Raw genomic sequence first — 15,667 nt, forward strand, 5'->3', positions numbered from 1 at the left:
ATATATATATATATGAATTCCAGATGGCACTTTGAGGCTATATATATATATATATATATATGAATTCCAGATGGCACTTTGAGGCTATATATATATATATATATATAGCCTCTAAGTGCCATCTGGAATTCAGTAATTTCACTTAAATGACAATTCATAGGTAATTTTCAGAGCCATTTAAGTGAAATTACTGAATTTAAATATACAAGCTTGATAAAAATTATCATTCTAGAAGAAAATTCCAGATGGCACTTAGAGGCTTTTGCATCTGAACTCTTCATATGCAGAACATTCACATTAAACTCATGAGGATGAGACTCTGTAAACATTCAAGTTCATATTTAACTTTATAAATCTAGTTATGAGTTGAATGTGAATGTTCTGCAGAAAGAGCAGGTTGCTGTTTGTACGCCAGACATGAGCTTGGATCCACTCCACAAAACTCAGTACAGAACATTTTGCCCACAAATTGCCATTTATTCACCACTCATAAAACTGATTGTTGCTATGGAAACACCCATTTGCATGGGCGTCTCATTATCGTTAATGCTTTAAGTGATTGGCAGAAAGCTCTCTGCTGTCCACTTTATTGCTCATTGTCAACATCATAGTCAGCTGTAGCTTCTGTTAGATATTTAACTGATAATCTCAGCGTTATTGACATATTGTCGCTTATGTTTACTTAATAGCGCGTACATTTGTCTTTTAGTTTTTGGACCATCTGCTAACTGGCATTGAGGATATCTGCGGACATTATGGACATAATCACTGGAGAAACAAGTACGTATAAAACTCAAAAAGTCAAATTTGGTGATTTTAAGTGATTATTTGAATTCTAAATGAAATCATAATGACTCCTACATCTGGTGTTTGATGAAGAATTTAGATATGACATGTTTTTGATTGGCTAACGTCAGTGATGTTTAGCCATTAAAATCAGACATGTTTTTAGTATATTTGGCCGAGTTCAGTCTTTTCATCCTTATATACTGTGCTGTTGTTGCTGCTGAAGAGAAAGTGAGTTTCAGGATCAGATTTGGGATCAGAGAAGAAGCACAAATAGTTTGATCCATTTTATTCACACACACACATTTATATGTGACACTGGATCACAAAACCAGTCATAAGTCGCACGGGTATATTTATGGCAATAGCCAACAATACATTGTATGGGTCAAAATGATCGTTTTTTCTTTTATGCTAAAAATCATTAGGATATTAAGTAAAGGTCATGTTCCATGAAGATATTTTGTAAATTTCTGACCGTAAATATATAAAACATTTATTTTTGTGTGTGAATGCTGCACAATCGCAAACATAAATGGACCATTTTAAAGGAGATGTTCTCAGTGTTTTGATTTTTTTTTTGCACCCTCAGATTCCAGATTTTCAAATAGATGGCCAAATATTGTCATATCCTAACAAACCATACATCAATGGAATCCTTATTTATTCAGTTTTCAGATGATGTATACATCTCAATTTAAAAAAAAATTGACCCATGTGACTGGTTTTGTGGTCCAGGGACACATGTATGAATAAAATGGATCAAACTATTTGTGCTTCTCCTTCTCTGAAAAATATCTCAAAAAATATATATTATTTTTGATATATTTAGTATTTGAAGGTGTGTGTGTGTGCCCATCTCTACCACACTGATTTCAGACACAGTTTCAGTGTTCAGTGCCACTAATGATGCTGGAGGCAGGGGTTTGTTATCTGGACTTTGTTATCCCTCCAGAGATCATATCAAAAGCATCACCTTTTCCTCATTTCCAGACTGAACAGGTTCAATGAAAAATACATTAAGAAGTGCCTGATAGCGGGTGAGCGCTCCGAAGAACCTCAGCTGATCACCATCTTCCACAAGATGGAGATGAAGCAGGACATCGAGCTGGTGGAGAACAGAGGAGGATACAAGCTGCCTTCTGCCATGCCCTCCACCAGCTCCATGCAGTGAGTACACACCTCGCCTGCATCACGACTTAACAATTATGGGGTATAGAGAATAGTGTAGAATGCATATAGAAAGTGTGGAATCTGCTTTGAATTTAAAGAATGATTATAGCATGTTTATAGCATTAGTATATTGAATGCATGGAATATTGTAGTAGAACGTGTGGAATTTTTGGAATGTGAATGAATATTAAGAGAATGTGTTGAATGCATGCAAAATATGTAATGGATTGTGAAAAATGCATAATGGATTGTGAAAAATGCATATGAAGCATTGCACAGAACAAGTTTTTAGAATGCATATAGAACATAGAATGAAAGGAATCTGAAAGGAATTGATGCAATGAATGGAGAATGTGTGGAATTATATTCAGGAGAAAAAGTGGATATTTGTTTTTAATGTCCCTACAAGTTTAATTAAACCATCAATATATGAGGAATAGTTTCTATTTTTAAAATATTTAAAATATGAGGGAAGAACAAAACACTGAACTTGGTTGATGTTTTTAGCTGACAATATTATTTGGCAAAAAAAGGGCAAACTACAGGTTTTATTTTACTATGCAAAAACAAAAAGCATATATTGACTACAACATAATCAGTTGCTACTGTGATATTCATTGGTTCTTTCTTCTTTTTTTTTTTTTTTTGCATGTGTTCATAATTTTTTTTATATCGTATGACAGCCTGGCCAAAAATTATATAACCAAAAATTATATAAATTATAATTGCGTTATCACACACAAAAAAATTGCCCCCAAGCAATACTCTGCAATCTGCTTACAAAATCTTTAATAATATTCAAATACAGGGTGAAGATGTCTATCTCACTTTTGGCCACTACTGTAAATAGAACATAAGGAGTTCATGGAATGTTTATAGAATGTATGGGTCTGATTTATTTATTTTTTATTCTAGGATAATGAGTTTTTCTCTTTGTTTTCCAGGAACATCCAGCCTAAGCCGCAGCTCTCCAAGTCCTGTGAGGAAGAAATCCAGAAGATCCTGCGCGCACAACTGCAGAAGACCCGCCAGAGAGTGAGTCAGCACTTCACTTCACACTCTCAAACCAGGCTTCTTTCGGTTTCATTCACTCGTGAGAGTTATTCAGATCAAGCTAGATTGTCTTCTGCTTTTTCAGCTGCGCTCGTACAATAGACACATGCTGGTGGCTGATCCGTTCGAGGACGACTGGAACGACCCCATCAAACACAAGAGGATGATAGAGCTGGAAAAGAAGGTTTGACATTAACGATTGATTGATTCATCATTGGATATGAAAAAAATATCAATATTAGCTGATTAGATAAGTTGTCGTTTCCAATGGCCTTATTCATATGTACTCTATTATATATGTATATTGGCAGTATATAAGTTACTGGCCACCAAAACTCATCTCAGTTAAAGCCACTGATAGCTGGAATGTGCTTTATTAATCATAATAGACTGTTTCTTTCAGATATCACTGATGAACAATCGCCTCACTGTTCCAGCTCCGCCTCCTGATTCCCCGACCATTACTGGAGCTCGACTGGCTTCAGGTGAGCGCACGCTTTCTCTGCTGGATCACATGACTTTAAGATCCTGTTGTGTCACTGAAATCTGTCTCTGCAGCGCCGGGTCTTTCCTCTCAGTGAGTGTGCGGTTGATCACTCAGGTTTCAGTTGTTGCACAGCGCCCCCTATTGATTCAGCAGATTTAATCATATGCATAACTTTCCATGTTCAACAACACAATCAAGCCATATTCCTTACAAACATCTACAAGTTATTGTTACAATACAATTGTGGTAAATGGATATTAGATATAGTGAATATAGCAGACACTATAGTGAATTACTATGGTTTACAGTAGTAAAAATAACTATAGTACTTTGGCATAAACTATAGTATCAATGGATAGAATCAAGAAATGCATCATATTGCAATAATCAGAAAACCATCTTGAATCCCTTATTACAGTGAATTATATAGTTGAATTAGTAAATTGCATAAATGAACTGTTTGCACTGTAACAAATAATTTTTTTAATCAGTATTCATTTATTTTCCAGTAAAAATACTTTAATGCAATTAAATAAGCACAATTTAGTAAGATTAGACTATATATTTTTTAGAATGTTAATTGATAAATATAAAAAAAAAAAATCTTGTTTCAAACAAACTTTATAAAAATATTTTAGATTTTTACTTTGAACACACAAAAAAAACCTCAAATATTTATAATCCATAGCCAATTCTATAATTAATTATACTTATGCTTTTTAAGTTCATTTATCTTTAAGTAAAACAGTGCTATTTTACTATTATTTATATACTATAATATTGTATTTTATAAATATTTTGATTTGTTTTATTTTAATGTGTTAATATATTAATATATTAAAATTTGTTTAAATTTGAGGGTTTTTTTGTGTATATTTTTTTTATTTAATTTATCTTTTTTAATTCAGTTTGTTAGAACACTGGAGTAAAATACTGATTAAGAAAGAGGTTTAGTGTGATAGATTTCCCTCTTCTCTGAAACCGACCCTCAAGCGTGGGGCATCAAGGCTGGCACAGAGAGCATCCCCACTATTAAAGTGGACCTGGCCCGTTGTCTAAGTCTGACGTCCTCAGGATCCGCGGGGACCTGGAAATGAACAAAGAGGTCCCAAGCGCGGACAAGACCTTGTACCGTTACTTCTGCGAAGCGCTCTTGGTCTTCAACCACATGCAGTGTCCACGAGCTGTGGAAGCCTTGACGGTAAGTTCATCTATTTTTAACGAGTTTATACTTGTGATATACTGTAATGTTTGCACATGTATGCATTATTAAGTAAAACATTTTCAATGTTTTCCAGGACGAAGAGTGGGTCAACCGCACTGAGCTGGGAGAAAGGGTTGTGGTCGGCGTGCAGGGGGATAGAGCCTCAAGCATGCGGATCGCTCTAACAAAAGAGGAGGAAGCTGTAAGTTTTAATATGATGCAAACAGTAGATTTCTTACCACCAGTGTTGTTTTTGGCAGCCCTTTTAGTTTTAGTCTTAGTCTTAGTCTTTTGGACGAAAATGCTTTTTAGTTTTAGTCACATTTTAGTCACTTATAAACTTGATAGTTTTAGTCAAGTTTTAGTCGACGAAAACACAAAAAGGTTTTAGTCAAGTTTTAGTCGAGTGAAAACACAAAAAGGTTTTAGTCAAGTTTTAGTCAATTTTAGTAAAAAAAAAAAAAAAATAGTCTTTAACAAATTAATTTAGGTTAAAAAGTATTGGAAATGGGCTTAGGTTTGACAGGTTGTAGCAAGTGTTGCAATTCGAGTGTTGTAACTCAATTCAATTTGAGCTACTACAACATTATACACAGATAAAGTGGTAACAGTGGAATCACTGTTTTACTCCAAAAAAGCCAGGAATAAAAACATTCTTACTTTGGCAATTGTGGCTTTATTATATAATTAGTTAAATAATAATTAATGTTATAATCTAAGTTATATAAGAATTATATATTACTTTGTACCAATTAGCCCACTAAACTAATGCTCGGACACACACGGTCTCTCTCGCGTACACTCGGTCTCTCGCGCGCGCAGACTCACTCGGTCTCTCCCGCGCACTGTCGCTCGCTCGCGCAGTTCGTTTCGCTTTTGTCCAGTCCGGCGCCTCATATCGAAGATGTGTGGCGAGTGACTAGCCGCAGCCGCAGGTGTGTTGTTGTTGTGTGGAATCTGGTGCGCGGCATGGCGGCAGCCGGGTGGTGGGTGTACCCAAAACAAGGATAGGAAGCGGCAGTATTGCTGATACTTTTTTAGCTCAAAACAGACAGATTTCACGCAAAATAGGCAGAAATGACATGCATTGTGAACGTCAGACTTATAATCATTTTCGTTTCGTCTCATCTCGTCAACGAAAACTCGAAAACGTCTCGTCATGTTTTAGTCACCTTAAAGCCATTTTTAGCTAGTCATCGTCACGTTATCGTCATAAAAAAAAGGTGCGTCAACGAAATCATTTTGTTATCGTCATCGTTGACGAAAACAACAATGCTTACCACCAGTGTTTTACATTTAATAACTCGTTGTTTTTTTAGTTCTTGGAGCTGTACTTTGTGAAGATCAGGTCTGAGAACCTACAGCCTCAGACAGACTGCAATAGTTTTTTTGTCTCCTCGGACGGCCAGGCAGTTCAGTGTGTCTCACGGGACATGAACCGGCTCCATGAATTGTAAGTGTCTACACAGATTAATGTGCATGTGTGTGAATGGATCCACATTTTGTAAGTCACACCACAATTAACATTTCCTTTTTCATTTTCTTTCTGTAGGTATAAGATGGCCCCTTATACCAGCCAATGTGTGAGGAGGGCTGTTGAAACAGCGGCCAAGAACCTCCCAGCTCAACAAAAGGGGGCACTACTCCACTACCTGGCACTCAGCGCTGGTGCTTTCCAACTTCAGGATGTCGTGGACGCAGCTCTGCTGCTGGAATCATTGTCCAGGTATGTCTCTTCATACAACAAAGACATAACTCATCACAAACTATTTGAACAGCAGATTAGCAAGTTTTCATTCATATTTTTTTGTGCATATTATAAACCTTATTCCTCATACATTTCAGCATACTACAAACTCCACAAACCATCACCAGCAAAGGTGGCAAGGTTAATTGCCCAGGAGGGTTGGACGGTGAACTGCCCAAGGCCGGAGGATTATGGATTAAGAGGTTTAGTGTGATAGATTTCCCTCTTCTCTGAAACAGACCCTCAAGCGTGGGGCATCAAGGCTGGCACAGAGAGCATCCCCACTATTAAAGTGGACCTGGCCTCACCGCAGACCCCGTTGTCTAAGTCTGACGTCCTCAGGATCCGCGGGGACCTGGAAATGAACAAAGAGGTCCCAAGCACGGACAAGACCTTGTACCGTTACTTCTGCGAAGCGCTCTTGGTCTTCAACCACATGCAGTGTCCACGAGCTATTAACTATTAAAGTGGACCTGGCCTCACCGCAGACCCCGGAGTCCGGCAACATGCGGGAAGAGTTCGGCAGCAAAACAAGCCAGCCGAAGGAGAGCAAGGAGGAGGGCGGCCTGGTGATGAAAGCACCCTCTTTAATTAAACGTTTTGCTTCATTCATAGGTGTAGTCGGCTTGACCTTCGTGATCAACAAGTTCCGTATTGTGAAACTCGCCACTAAGGACCAGTTTATTGTAGCTTACAGTGGACTGAGAGGAGCGATCGCCTTCTCCCTGGTCTACCTGCTCGACTCTCGTCAGTTCCCCATGAGAAACATGTTCCTCACTGCCATCATCACTGTCATCCTCTTCACTGTATTTGTGCAGGTCAGTGTCCAGCAGTACGAACTCTGCTCTTCTTCCAGTACATAAAGCATATTGGTATGTTTTTGATATGGGATATAGCATTGGCTCACACAGCATCAGCACACATTATTTATATATATACATATATATGTATACATACACACATACATACATACATACATATATATATATATATATATATATATATATATATATATATGCACGCACGCTCGCGCTGTTCTGTAGTTTATTAAAAGTTTATTAATTCTGAATGTGTTGCGTCTCGCGTGTCTATCTATATTGCACCTAATGCGACACTGCACTCCCTTGTGAAGTCGATTGGATGAACGGTTCTCGAAATAATCAAAATGCAAATGGAGAGACAGACACATAGAGATTCCTGCCTTTATTAGAGAGAAGAATATGTTCAGCCCCCTCTCTCCGACGCTTCGAATATTCTATGTTCATTACTACCAAAAGCTTCGAAGCTCAAAAAATGGTATTCGGACCAGCCCTAATATATGAATATATATATATTAGTGGTGGGCCGTTATCGGCGTTAACGTGCTGCGTTAACGCGAGACTCTTATCGCGCGATAAAAAAAATATCGCCGTTAATCTATTTTCCAAGTTGGGTTGGGAGATGGCTCTATACTACACAAGCTATGATGACGCAATCTACCCGCGGCCGCGAGGTAAACCCGGCTGCAACGCATATTCGTCGTCATAATTGATAGCCTATAGTAGTTGATAATAACATAGGCCTACCTAATGTTGCCTACGGACGGTAACAGTACAGTAGTAACCTTTTACAGTCTATGAGTAGAACAGCTTTCTCAAGCAGTTTGTGATGCATTTTGGAAACAGGAGATGAGCCCCTGGTCTAATGCGCCACCTGGCTTGAGAAACCCGTTCTCAAAGACTTACTTTTATAGTCATTATTTGGGTAGCACACATATTCTGAATGCCTTCGGCAGAATTCAAATGAGCCATTTTAATCTAGATTAATCTAGATTAATTTCAAGATTAAAAAAAATTAATCTATGCCCACCTCTAATATATATATATATATATATATATATATATGAATTCCAGATGGCACTTTGAGGCTATATATATATGAATTCCAGATGGCACTTTGAGGCTATATATATATATGAATTCCAGATGGCACTTTGAGGCTATATATATATATATATATTAGGGATGTGCAGAGCAGCCAGTATTTGTATCTGTATTTGTATTTGTTAAGGGGGAAAAAGTATTTGTATTTGTATTTGTATTCGAGTAAAATTAAAAATAGGCGTAAAAATTGCGGGGGGTTTTTGCGTTACACTTCTAATTTACGCTATAGTCTAAGTATTCTTTAATTAAATCTATTATAATAATTATGGATATGGAAATATTGGTTGATATTTTTCCATAAATCCAGTAATGAACATGTAACAAGGAACATCATTGAAAGAAAATAACATAACAGCCATTACCTCATCCATGGTTAAACCAACAACTAATAAATACCATTTGTGAACAACATTATGAACCCCACCACCACCCGTCCTTGTTGGAGGACGCTGAACCGACAGAATGAAAATGTAACAAGGAACGTCATTGAAAAGAAAATAACATAACAGCCAACTCATCGATGGCTAACCAACAACTAATAAAATACCATTGTGAACAACATTATGAACCCCACCACCACCCGTCCTTGTTAGAGGACGCTGAACAGACAAAATAAAAACAAATAATACTTCAAAGAACTGTTCTTTTTCTGAAATAACTTCTTTCTAATGCACAGAATTCCAAGAACTAAACTTTATCAACTCCTGACTTGGAGATCTGGCAGAACAAAAGTTGTATTATAGATAATACTCTTATAAACTAAAAGATACAGCCCTGCTATTTTAAACTTTCTGCCAAAAAAAAAACAGACACAAAGGTTTTTTTGTTTTTATGTTTTATTTAAATGTTTTTTTTTTTTTATGTTTTATGTTTTTTTTATGTTTTAATTTTTTTTTTATGTTATCCATAACTTAACCATATTTCACTTGGAAGAAGATATCTTCTGCCAACATATTCTCAGTTAAATTTCTCCATGTTGTATTTTGTGAACACAAGCTCCTCCACATGTGAGGGGAGCAGTCTGGAGCGATGTGGGGACACAATATCTCCTGCAGTGCTAAAGATCCTTTCAGAGGAGACACTTGTTGGGGGGCAGGTGAGATATTTCATTGCCACATGAGCCAGAGCTGGCTGTGGCTGCATCATTTTTGACCAGAAGGTCACTGCAGGATCTGAGGTCAGTGATTCAGTGCTGTCCTCAGCTAAGTAGCTCTCAACTATCTTGAGGGAGGTCATATCACCAGATGAGTCAGATTTGGCTTTTGGTTTAGCAAGATTGTGCATTGCCCCCCAAAAGAGGCTTTTTTGCCCACTGGTCTCACTCTCAACTGAGGATGAACTGGCATCTTCAGGTACCCCAGAAACATCATCCGCTTGGAGTTCTGCATCCACCTCTGCAGCCACATCTGCCTTGAGCCTGTCAAACTCTGATGTACTAAGTAGTGACATGGGCAAGCTCTTGAATCGGGGATCCAGTAAGGTAGCTTTAAAGTAATGAGCAGAGGGGTCATCAAAGACAGCCTGGAAGCGCTGAGCCAACTGAGACTGCAATGTGGTCACCATTTTAAGAGCCCCTGGAAGAGCCTGTACATCCGCATGCACATTTAAGTTTGTTAATGCACTCTTGAGAGCCTGCACACAAGGGATAACAGAAGACAGAGAAGCCACATCCTCACACACAGTGCGTGTTGCCTCCTCAAATGGTTGTAGTATTTTCACAGTGGCCTGCACTAGTTCCCATTGATGGTGTGACATTACACCTCCCAGATCCATCTCTGCACTCAGGGCAGTCAGTGATCGTCTCTGCTCCAACAGCCGCTGGAGCATGTGGAAGGAGGAATTCCACCTGGTTGACACATCATGCACCAAAGTGTTCTTGGGAAGGCCAAGCTCTTCCTGGATTTTGTGAAGTTTGTTGACAGCTTTGTTTGATCTGTGTACAAACCCAGTGATCCTGCGAGCAATCAATATCACATTGGTCACTCCCCGGCACTCCTTTAGAGCAGCTGTTACCACTAGGTGTAAGTTGTGAGCCATACACCTAATGTGCACATAGTTACCATCAGCCATTGCCTTAACCATGTTAGTGGCATTATCTGTGACAAAATACTCTACAGAAAATTTCGCTCCAACATCATCTTGCCATTGTTTCACAATGGCCTGGAGGTGATATAGAATGTTGGCTGCTGTGTGATCTTCATTAAGAACCTCCATCTTGAGAAGTGCTGTCACACGTTTATGTTCATCTATTCCTTGTGGACTCTGTTTGCATTCTATCCAGTGGCCAGTGAGAGAAAGATATGCATTTGTGGAAAATTTGCTCGTCCAGATGTCAGACGTGCAGTGCACAAATTTCCCTTCAATTTTTGAGAGAGCTTCTTTTACTTTTGTTTTCGCATCTTGGTAAAGTTGTGGTATAACTGTGCGAGAGAAATGCCAACGAGATGGTAGTTGGTATCGAGGTGCAACCACATTGAGAAGCTTGCGAAAACCTTTATTCTCCACTACTGAGTAGGGCATCAGGTCAAGGCAAATCATTTCTCCCACTGTGTTTGTTATTTGCTTTGCAGTGGGGTGGTTGGGTGGATAAGCCTGTTTTGCATTAAATGCAGCTAATATAGGTGATTGAAACTGACTTGCAGGGGTAGAACATGGCTGTGATGATGATTTGGTGCTGGTGGGGGGATTTGTGCTTGTGGTGGGGTTGGCAGACAGTACCAGGAGAGGATGCTTTAAGTGCATGTGATTATGCATAGCAGATGTTGACAGATGTTTGATATCTCTGCCTCTGCTGATTTGACTTTTGCACACATTACATATCACTTTAGTAATATCTGCAGCACTGACTGTAAAATGTTTCCACACAGAACTTGAGAATGTTTTTTTGGCTAGTGGAGGACCAAGAGATGGCTCAGCAGCAGCCACACTCTTTTCTATTTGGTTGCCCAAATCCATGTGGGGAGTTTCATCTAATTTAATGAGTGACTGGAAGCTATGCTATAATGCTAAGGTTAACTAACCTATAGCCTACATATTGCTGTCTGCAAAAAAAAAAAAAAAAAAAAAAAAAAAACCCGCTGAACTGTCATAAGTTAATATAGCATATAAGCATATATGTGGCATATAACTCCCACAAGTGCATACAATTCGACACTACACAAGCATTTTTTAACTTTTTTAACCAAACGTTAACGTTACTCTGTCAACAGTCTATAAATAGCCAAGCTAACACAGAGCGTTACGTACACAGAGCACCCGATTGCAGCGTAATGAAATAATATCCCGATCAAACTCCGCTTCCTGAAAGTTAAAAATTGCCTTTGGAACCCAGTTAAGCTACAAAAAACATTAAACAAAATTGTGACGCAGTTACGTTTTTTCGCTCAGCCGAGCGAGCTCTGTTGCTGTGTGGAGAATGGAGATGTGAGGAGCAGCCTGTGTCAGTTACCGCTTTTATTCTTTTCCCCTCCCCCGACTGAACGTCACTCTCTCTCTCTCACTCACTCATCCGGGCATGTACTGCGGTCTCATGAGAAAACGCAACTTTTTGATATAACGGTTTTCTTGTTCCCGAATACAAATATTTTTTAAAGTATTTGTTTGAAATAAGTATTTGTAAAAACCATGTTATTTGTGCCTTTCCGAATACCGTATTCGGGTTCGGCTCCACCCCTAATATATATATATGAATTCCAGATGGCACTTTGAGGCTATATATATATATGAATTCCAGATGGCACTTTGAGGCTATATATATATATATGAATTCCAGATGGCACTTTGAGGCTATATATATATATATATATATATATGAATTCCAGATGGCACTTTGAGGCTATATATATATATATATATATGAATTCCAGATGGCACTTTGAGGCTATATATATATATATATGAATTCCAGATGGCACTTTGAGGCTATATATATATATATATGAATTCCAGATGGCACTTTGAGGCTATATATATATATATATATATATATATATGAATTCCAGATGGCACTTTGAGGCTATATATATATATATATATATATGAATTCCAGATGGCACTTTGAGGCTATATATATATATATATATATATGAATTCCAGATGGCACTTTGAGGCTATATATATATATATATATATATATATATATATATATATATGAATTCCAGATGGCACTTTGAGGCTATATATATATATATATATATATATATGAATTCCAGATGGCACTTTGAGGCTATATATATATATATATATATATGAATTCCAGATGGCACTTTGAGGCTATATATATATATATATATATATATATATAGCCTCTAAGTGCCATCTGGAATTCAGTAATTTCACTTAAATGACAATTCATAGGTAATTTTTCAGTGCCATTTAAGTGAAATTACTGAATTTAAATATACAAGCTTGATAAAAATTATCATTCTAGAAGAAAATTCCAGATGGCACTTAGAGGCTTTTGCATCTGAACTCTTCATATGCAGAACATTCACATTAAACTCATGAGGATGAGACTCTGTAAACATTCAAGTTCATATTTAACTTTATAAATAGTTATGAGTTGAATGTGAATGTTCTGCAGAAAGAGCAGGTTACTGTTTGTACGCCAGACATGAGCTTGGATCCACTCCACAAAACTCAGTACAGAACATTTTGCCCACAAATTGCCATTTATTCACCACTCATAAAACTGATTGTTGCTATGGAAACACCCATTTGCATGGGCGTCTCATTATCGTTAATGCTTTAAGTGATTGGCAGAAAGCTCTCTGCTGTCCACTTTATTGCTCATTGTCAACATCATAGTCAGCTGTAGCTTCTGTTAGATATTTAACTGATAATCTCAGCGTTATTGACATATTGTCGCTTATGTTTACTTAATAGCGCGTACATTTGTCTTTTAGTTTTTGGACCATCTGCTAACTGGCATTGAGGATATCTGCGGACATTATGGACATCATCACTGGAGAGACAAGTACGTATAAAACTCAAAAAGTCAAATTTGGTGATTTTAAGTGATTATTTGAATTCTAAATGAAATCATAATGACTCCTACATCTGGTGTTTGAAGAATTTAGATATGACATGTTTTTGATTGGCTAACGTCAGTGATGTTTAGCCATTAAAATCAGACATGTTTTTAGTATATTTGGCCGAGTTCAGTCTTTTCATCCTTATATACTGTGCTGTTGTTGCTGCTGAAGAGAAAGTGAGTTTCAGGATCAGATTTGGGATCAGAGAAGAAGCACAAATAGTTTGATCCATTTTATTCACACACACATTTATGTGACACTGGATCACAAAACCAGTCATAAGTCGCACGGGTATATTTATGGCAATAGCCAACAATACATTGTATGGGTCAGAATGATTGTTTTTTCTTTTATGCTAAAAATCATTAGGATATTAAGTAAAGGTCATGTTCCATGAAGATATTTTGTAAATTTCTGACCGTAAATATATAAAACATTTATTTTTGTGTGTGAATGCTGCACAATCGCAAACATAAATGGACCATTTTAAAGGAGATGTTCTCAGTGTTTTGATTTTTTTTTTTGCACCCTCAGATTCCAGATTTTCAAATAGATGGCCAAATATTGTCATATCCTAACAAACCATACATCAATGGAATCCTTATTTATTCAGTTTTCAGATGATGTACTGTATACATCTCAATTTAAAAAAAAATTGACCCATGTGACTGGTTTTGTGGTCCAGGGACACATGTATGAATAAAATGGATAAAACTATTTGTGCTTCTCCTTCTCTGAAAAAGATATCTCAAAAAATATATATTATTTTTGATATATTTAGTATTTGAAGGTGTGTGTGTGCCCATCTCTACCACACTGATTTCAGACACAGTTTCAGTGTTCAGTGCCACTAATGATGCTGGAGGCAGGGGTTTGTTATCTGGACTTTGTTATCCCTCCAGAGATCATATCAAAAGCATCACCTTTTCCTCCTCATTTCCAGACTGAACAGGTTCAATGAAAAATACATTAAGAAGTGCCTGATAGCGGGTGAGCGCTCCGAAGAACCTCAGCTGATCACCATCTTCCACAAGATGGAGATGAAGCAGGACATCGAGCTGGTGGAGAACAGAGGAGGATACAAGCTGCCTTCTGCCATGCCCTCCACCAGCTCCATGCAGTGAGTACACACCTCGCCTGCATCACGACTTAACAATTATGGGGTATAGAGAATAGTGTAGAATGCATATAGAAAGTGTGGAATCTGCTTTGAATTTAAAGAATGATTATAGCATGTTTATAGCATTAGTATATTGAATGCATGGAATATTGTAGTAGAACGTGTGGAATTTTTGGAATGTGAATGAATATTAAGAGAATGTGTTGAATGCATGCAAAATATGTAATGGATTGTGAAAAATGCATATGAAGCATTGCACAGAACAAGTTTTTAGAATGCATATAGAACATAGAATGAAAGGAATCTGAAAGGAATTGATGCAATGAATGGAGAATGTGTGGAATTATATTCAGGAGAAAAAGTGGATATTTGTTTTTAATGTCCCTACAAGTTTAATTAAACCATCAATATATGAGGAATAGTTTCTATTTATAAGATATTTAAAATATGAGGGAAGAACAAAACACTGAACTTGGTTGATGTTTTTAGCTGACAATATTATTTGGCAAAAAAAAGGGCAAACTACAGGTTTTATTTTACTATGCAAAAACAAAAAGCATATATTGACTACAACATAATCAGTTGCTACTGTGATATTCATTGGTTCTTTCTTCTTCTTTTTTTTTTTTTTTGCATGTGTTCATAATTTTTTTATATCGTATGACAGCCTGGCCAAAAATTATATAACCAAAAATTATATAAAAAATTATAATTGCGTTATCACACACAAAAAAATTGCCCCCAAGCAATACTCTGCAATCTGCTTACAAAATCTTTAATAATATTCAAATAAAGGGTGAAGATGTCTATCTCACTTTTGGCCATTACTGTAAATAGAACATAAGGAGTTCATGGATTGTTTATAGAATGTATGGGTCTGATTTATTTATTTTTTATTCTAGGATAATGAGTTTTTCCCTTTGTTTTCCAGGAACATCCAGCCTAAGCCGCAGCTCTCCAAGTCCTGTGAGGAAGAAATCCATAAGATCCTGCGCACAAACCTGCAGAAGACCCGCCAGAGAGTGAGTCAGCACTTCACTTCACACTCTCAAACCAGGCTTCTTTCGGTTTCATTCACTCGTGAGAGTTATTCAGATCAAGCTAGATTGTCTTCTGCTTTTTCAGCTGCGCTCGTACAATAG

The 15,667-nt window shown here is 37.3% G+C and overlaps 2 protein-coding genes and 1 long non-coding RNA gene across 5 annotated transcripts; 2 read left to right on the forward strand and 1 right to left on the reverse strand.

Moving 5' to 3' along the window:
* Positions 1–3,056: 3,056 nt before the first annotated feature.
* LOC309503281 lies at positions 3,057–6,938 on the reverse strand. Of its 2 annotated transcripts, XR_014207594.1 has the most exons (4): positions 6,924–6,938; positions 5,984–6,748; positions 3,442–3,637; positions 3,057–3,184 (listed from the first exon to the last, which is right to left on the reverse strand). It is a non-coding gene; the product is annotated as an uncharacterized lncRNA (long non-coding RNA). The 2 variants fall into 2 exon arrangements; XR_014207595.1 differs by lacking the exons at positions 5,984–6,748; positions 6,924–6,938 and adding an exon at positions 4,486–4,556.
* Positions 3,104–6,955, forward strand: LOC309502824 (sodium/hydrogen exchanger 1-like). Its single transcript, XM_082175367.1, has 3 exons — positions 3,104–3,196; positions 3,416–3,497; positions 6,690–6,955. The coding sequence occupies exons 1-3, from the start codon at positions 3,119–3,121 to the stop codon at positions 6,914–6,916; spliced, it is 387 nt and encodes a 128-aa protein (XP_082031493.1). The 5' UTR covers positions 3,104–3,118; the 3' UTR covers positions 6,917–6,955.
* Positions 4,621–6,684, forward strand: LOC309502348 (uncharacterized protein; the record flags this gene model as incomplete). Of its 2 annotated transcripts, XM_082174725.1 has the most annotated exons (5): positions 4,621–4,700; positions 4,798–4,905; positions 6,023–6,156; positions 6,256–6,429; positions 6,549–6,684. In XM_082174725.1, exons 1-5 carry the CDS (start codon positions 4,668–4,670, stop codon positions 6,682–6,684), a joined length of 585 nt encoding a protein of 194 aa, XP_082030851.1. In that variant the 5' UTR covers positions 4,621–4,667. The 2 variants fall into 2 exon arrangements, with proteins under 2 accessions (XP_082030851.1, XP_082030850.1); XM_082174724.1 differs by having other exon boundaries at positions 6,256–6,664.
* Positions 6,956–15,667: the final 8,712 nt, after the last annotated feature.

The sequence above is a fragment of the Leuciscus leuciscus genome, assembly GCF_965113295.1.
Source record: "Leuciscus leuciscus genome assembly, chromosome: 1".
Lineage (NCBI taxonomy): Eukaryota > Metazoa > Chordata > Actinopteri > Cypriniformes > Leuciscidae > Leuciscus > Leuciscus leuciscus.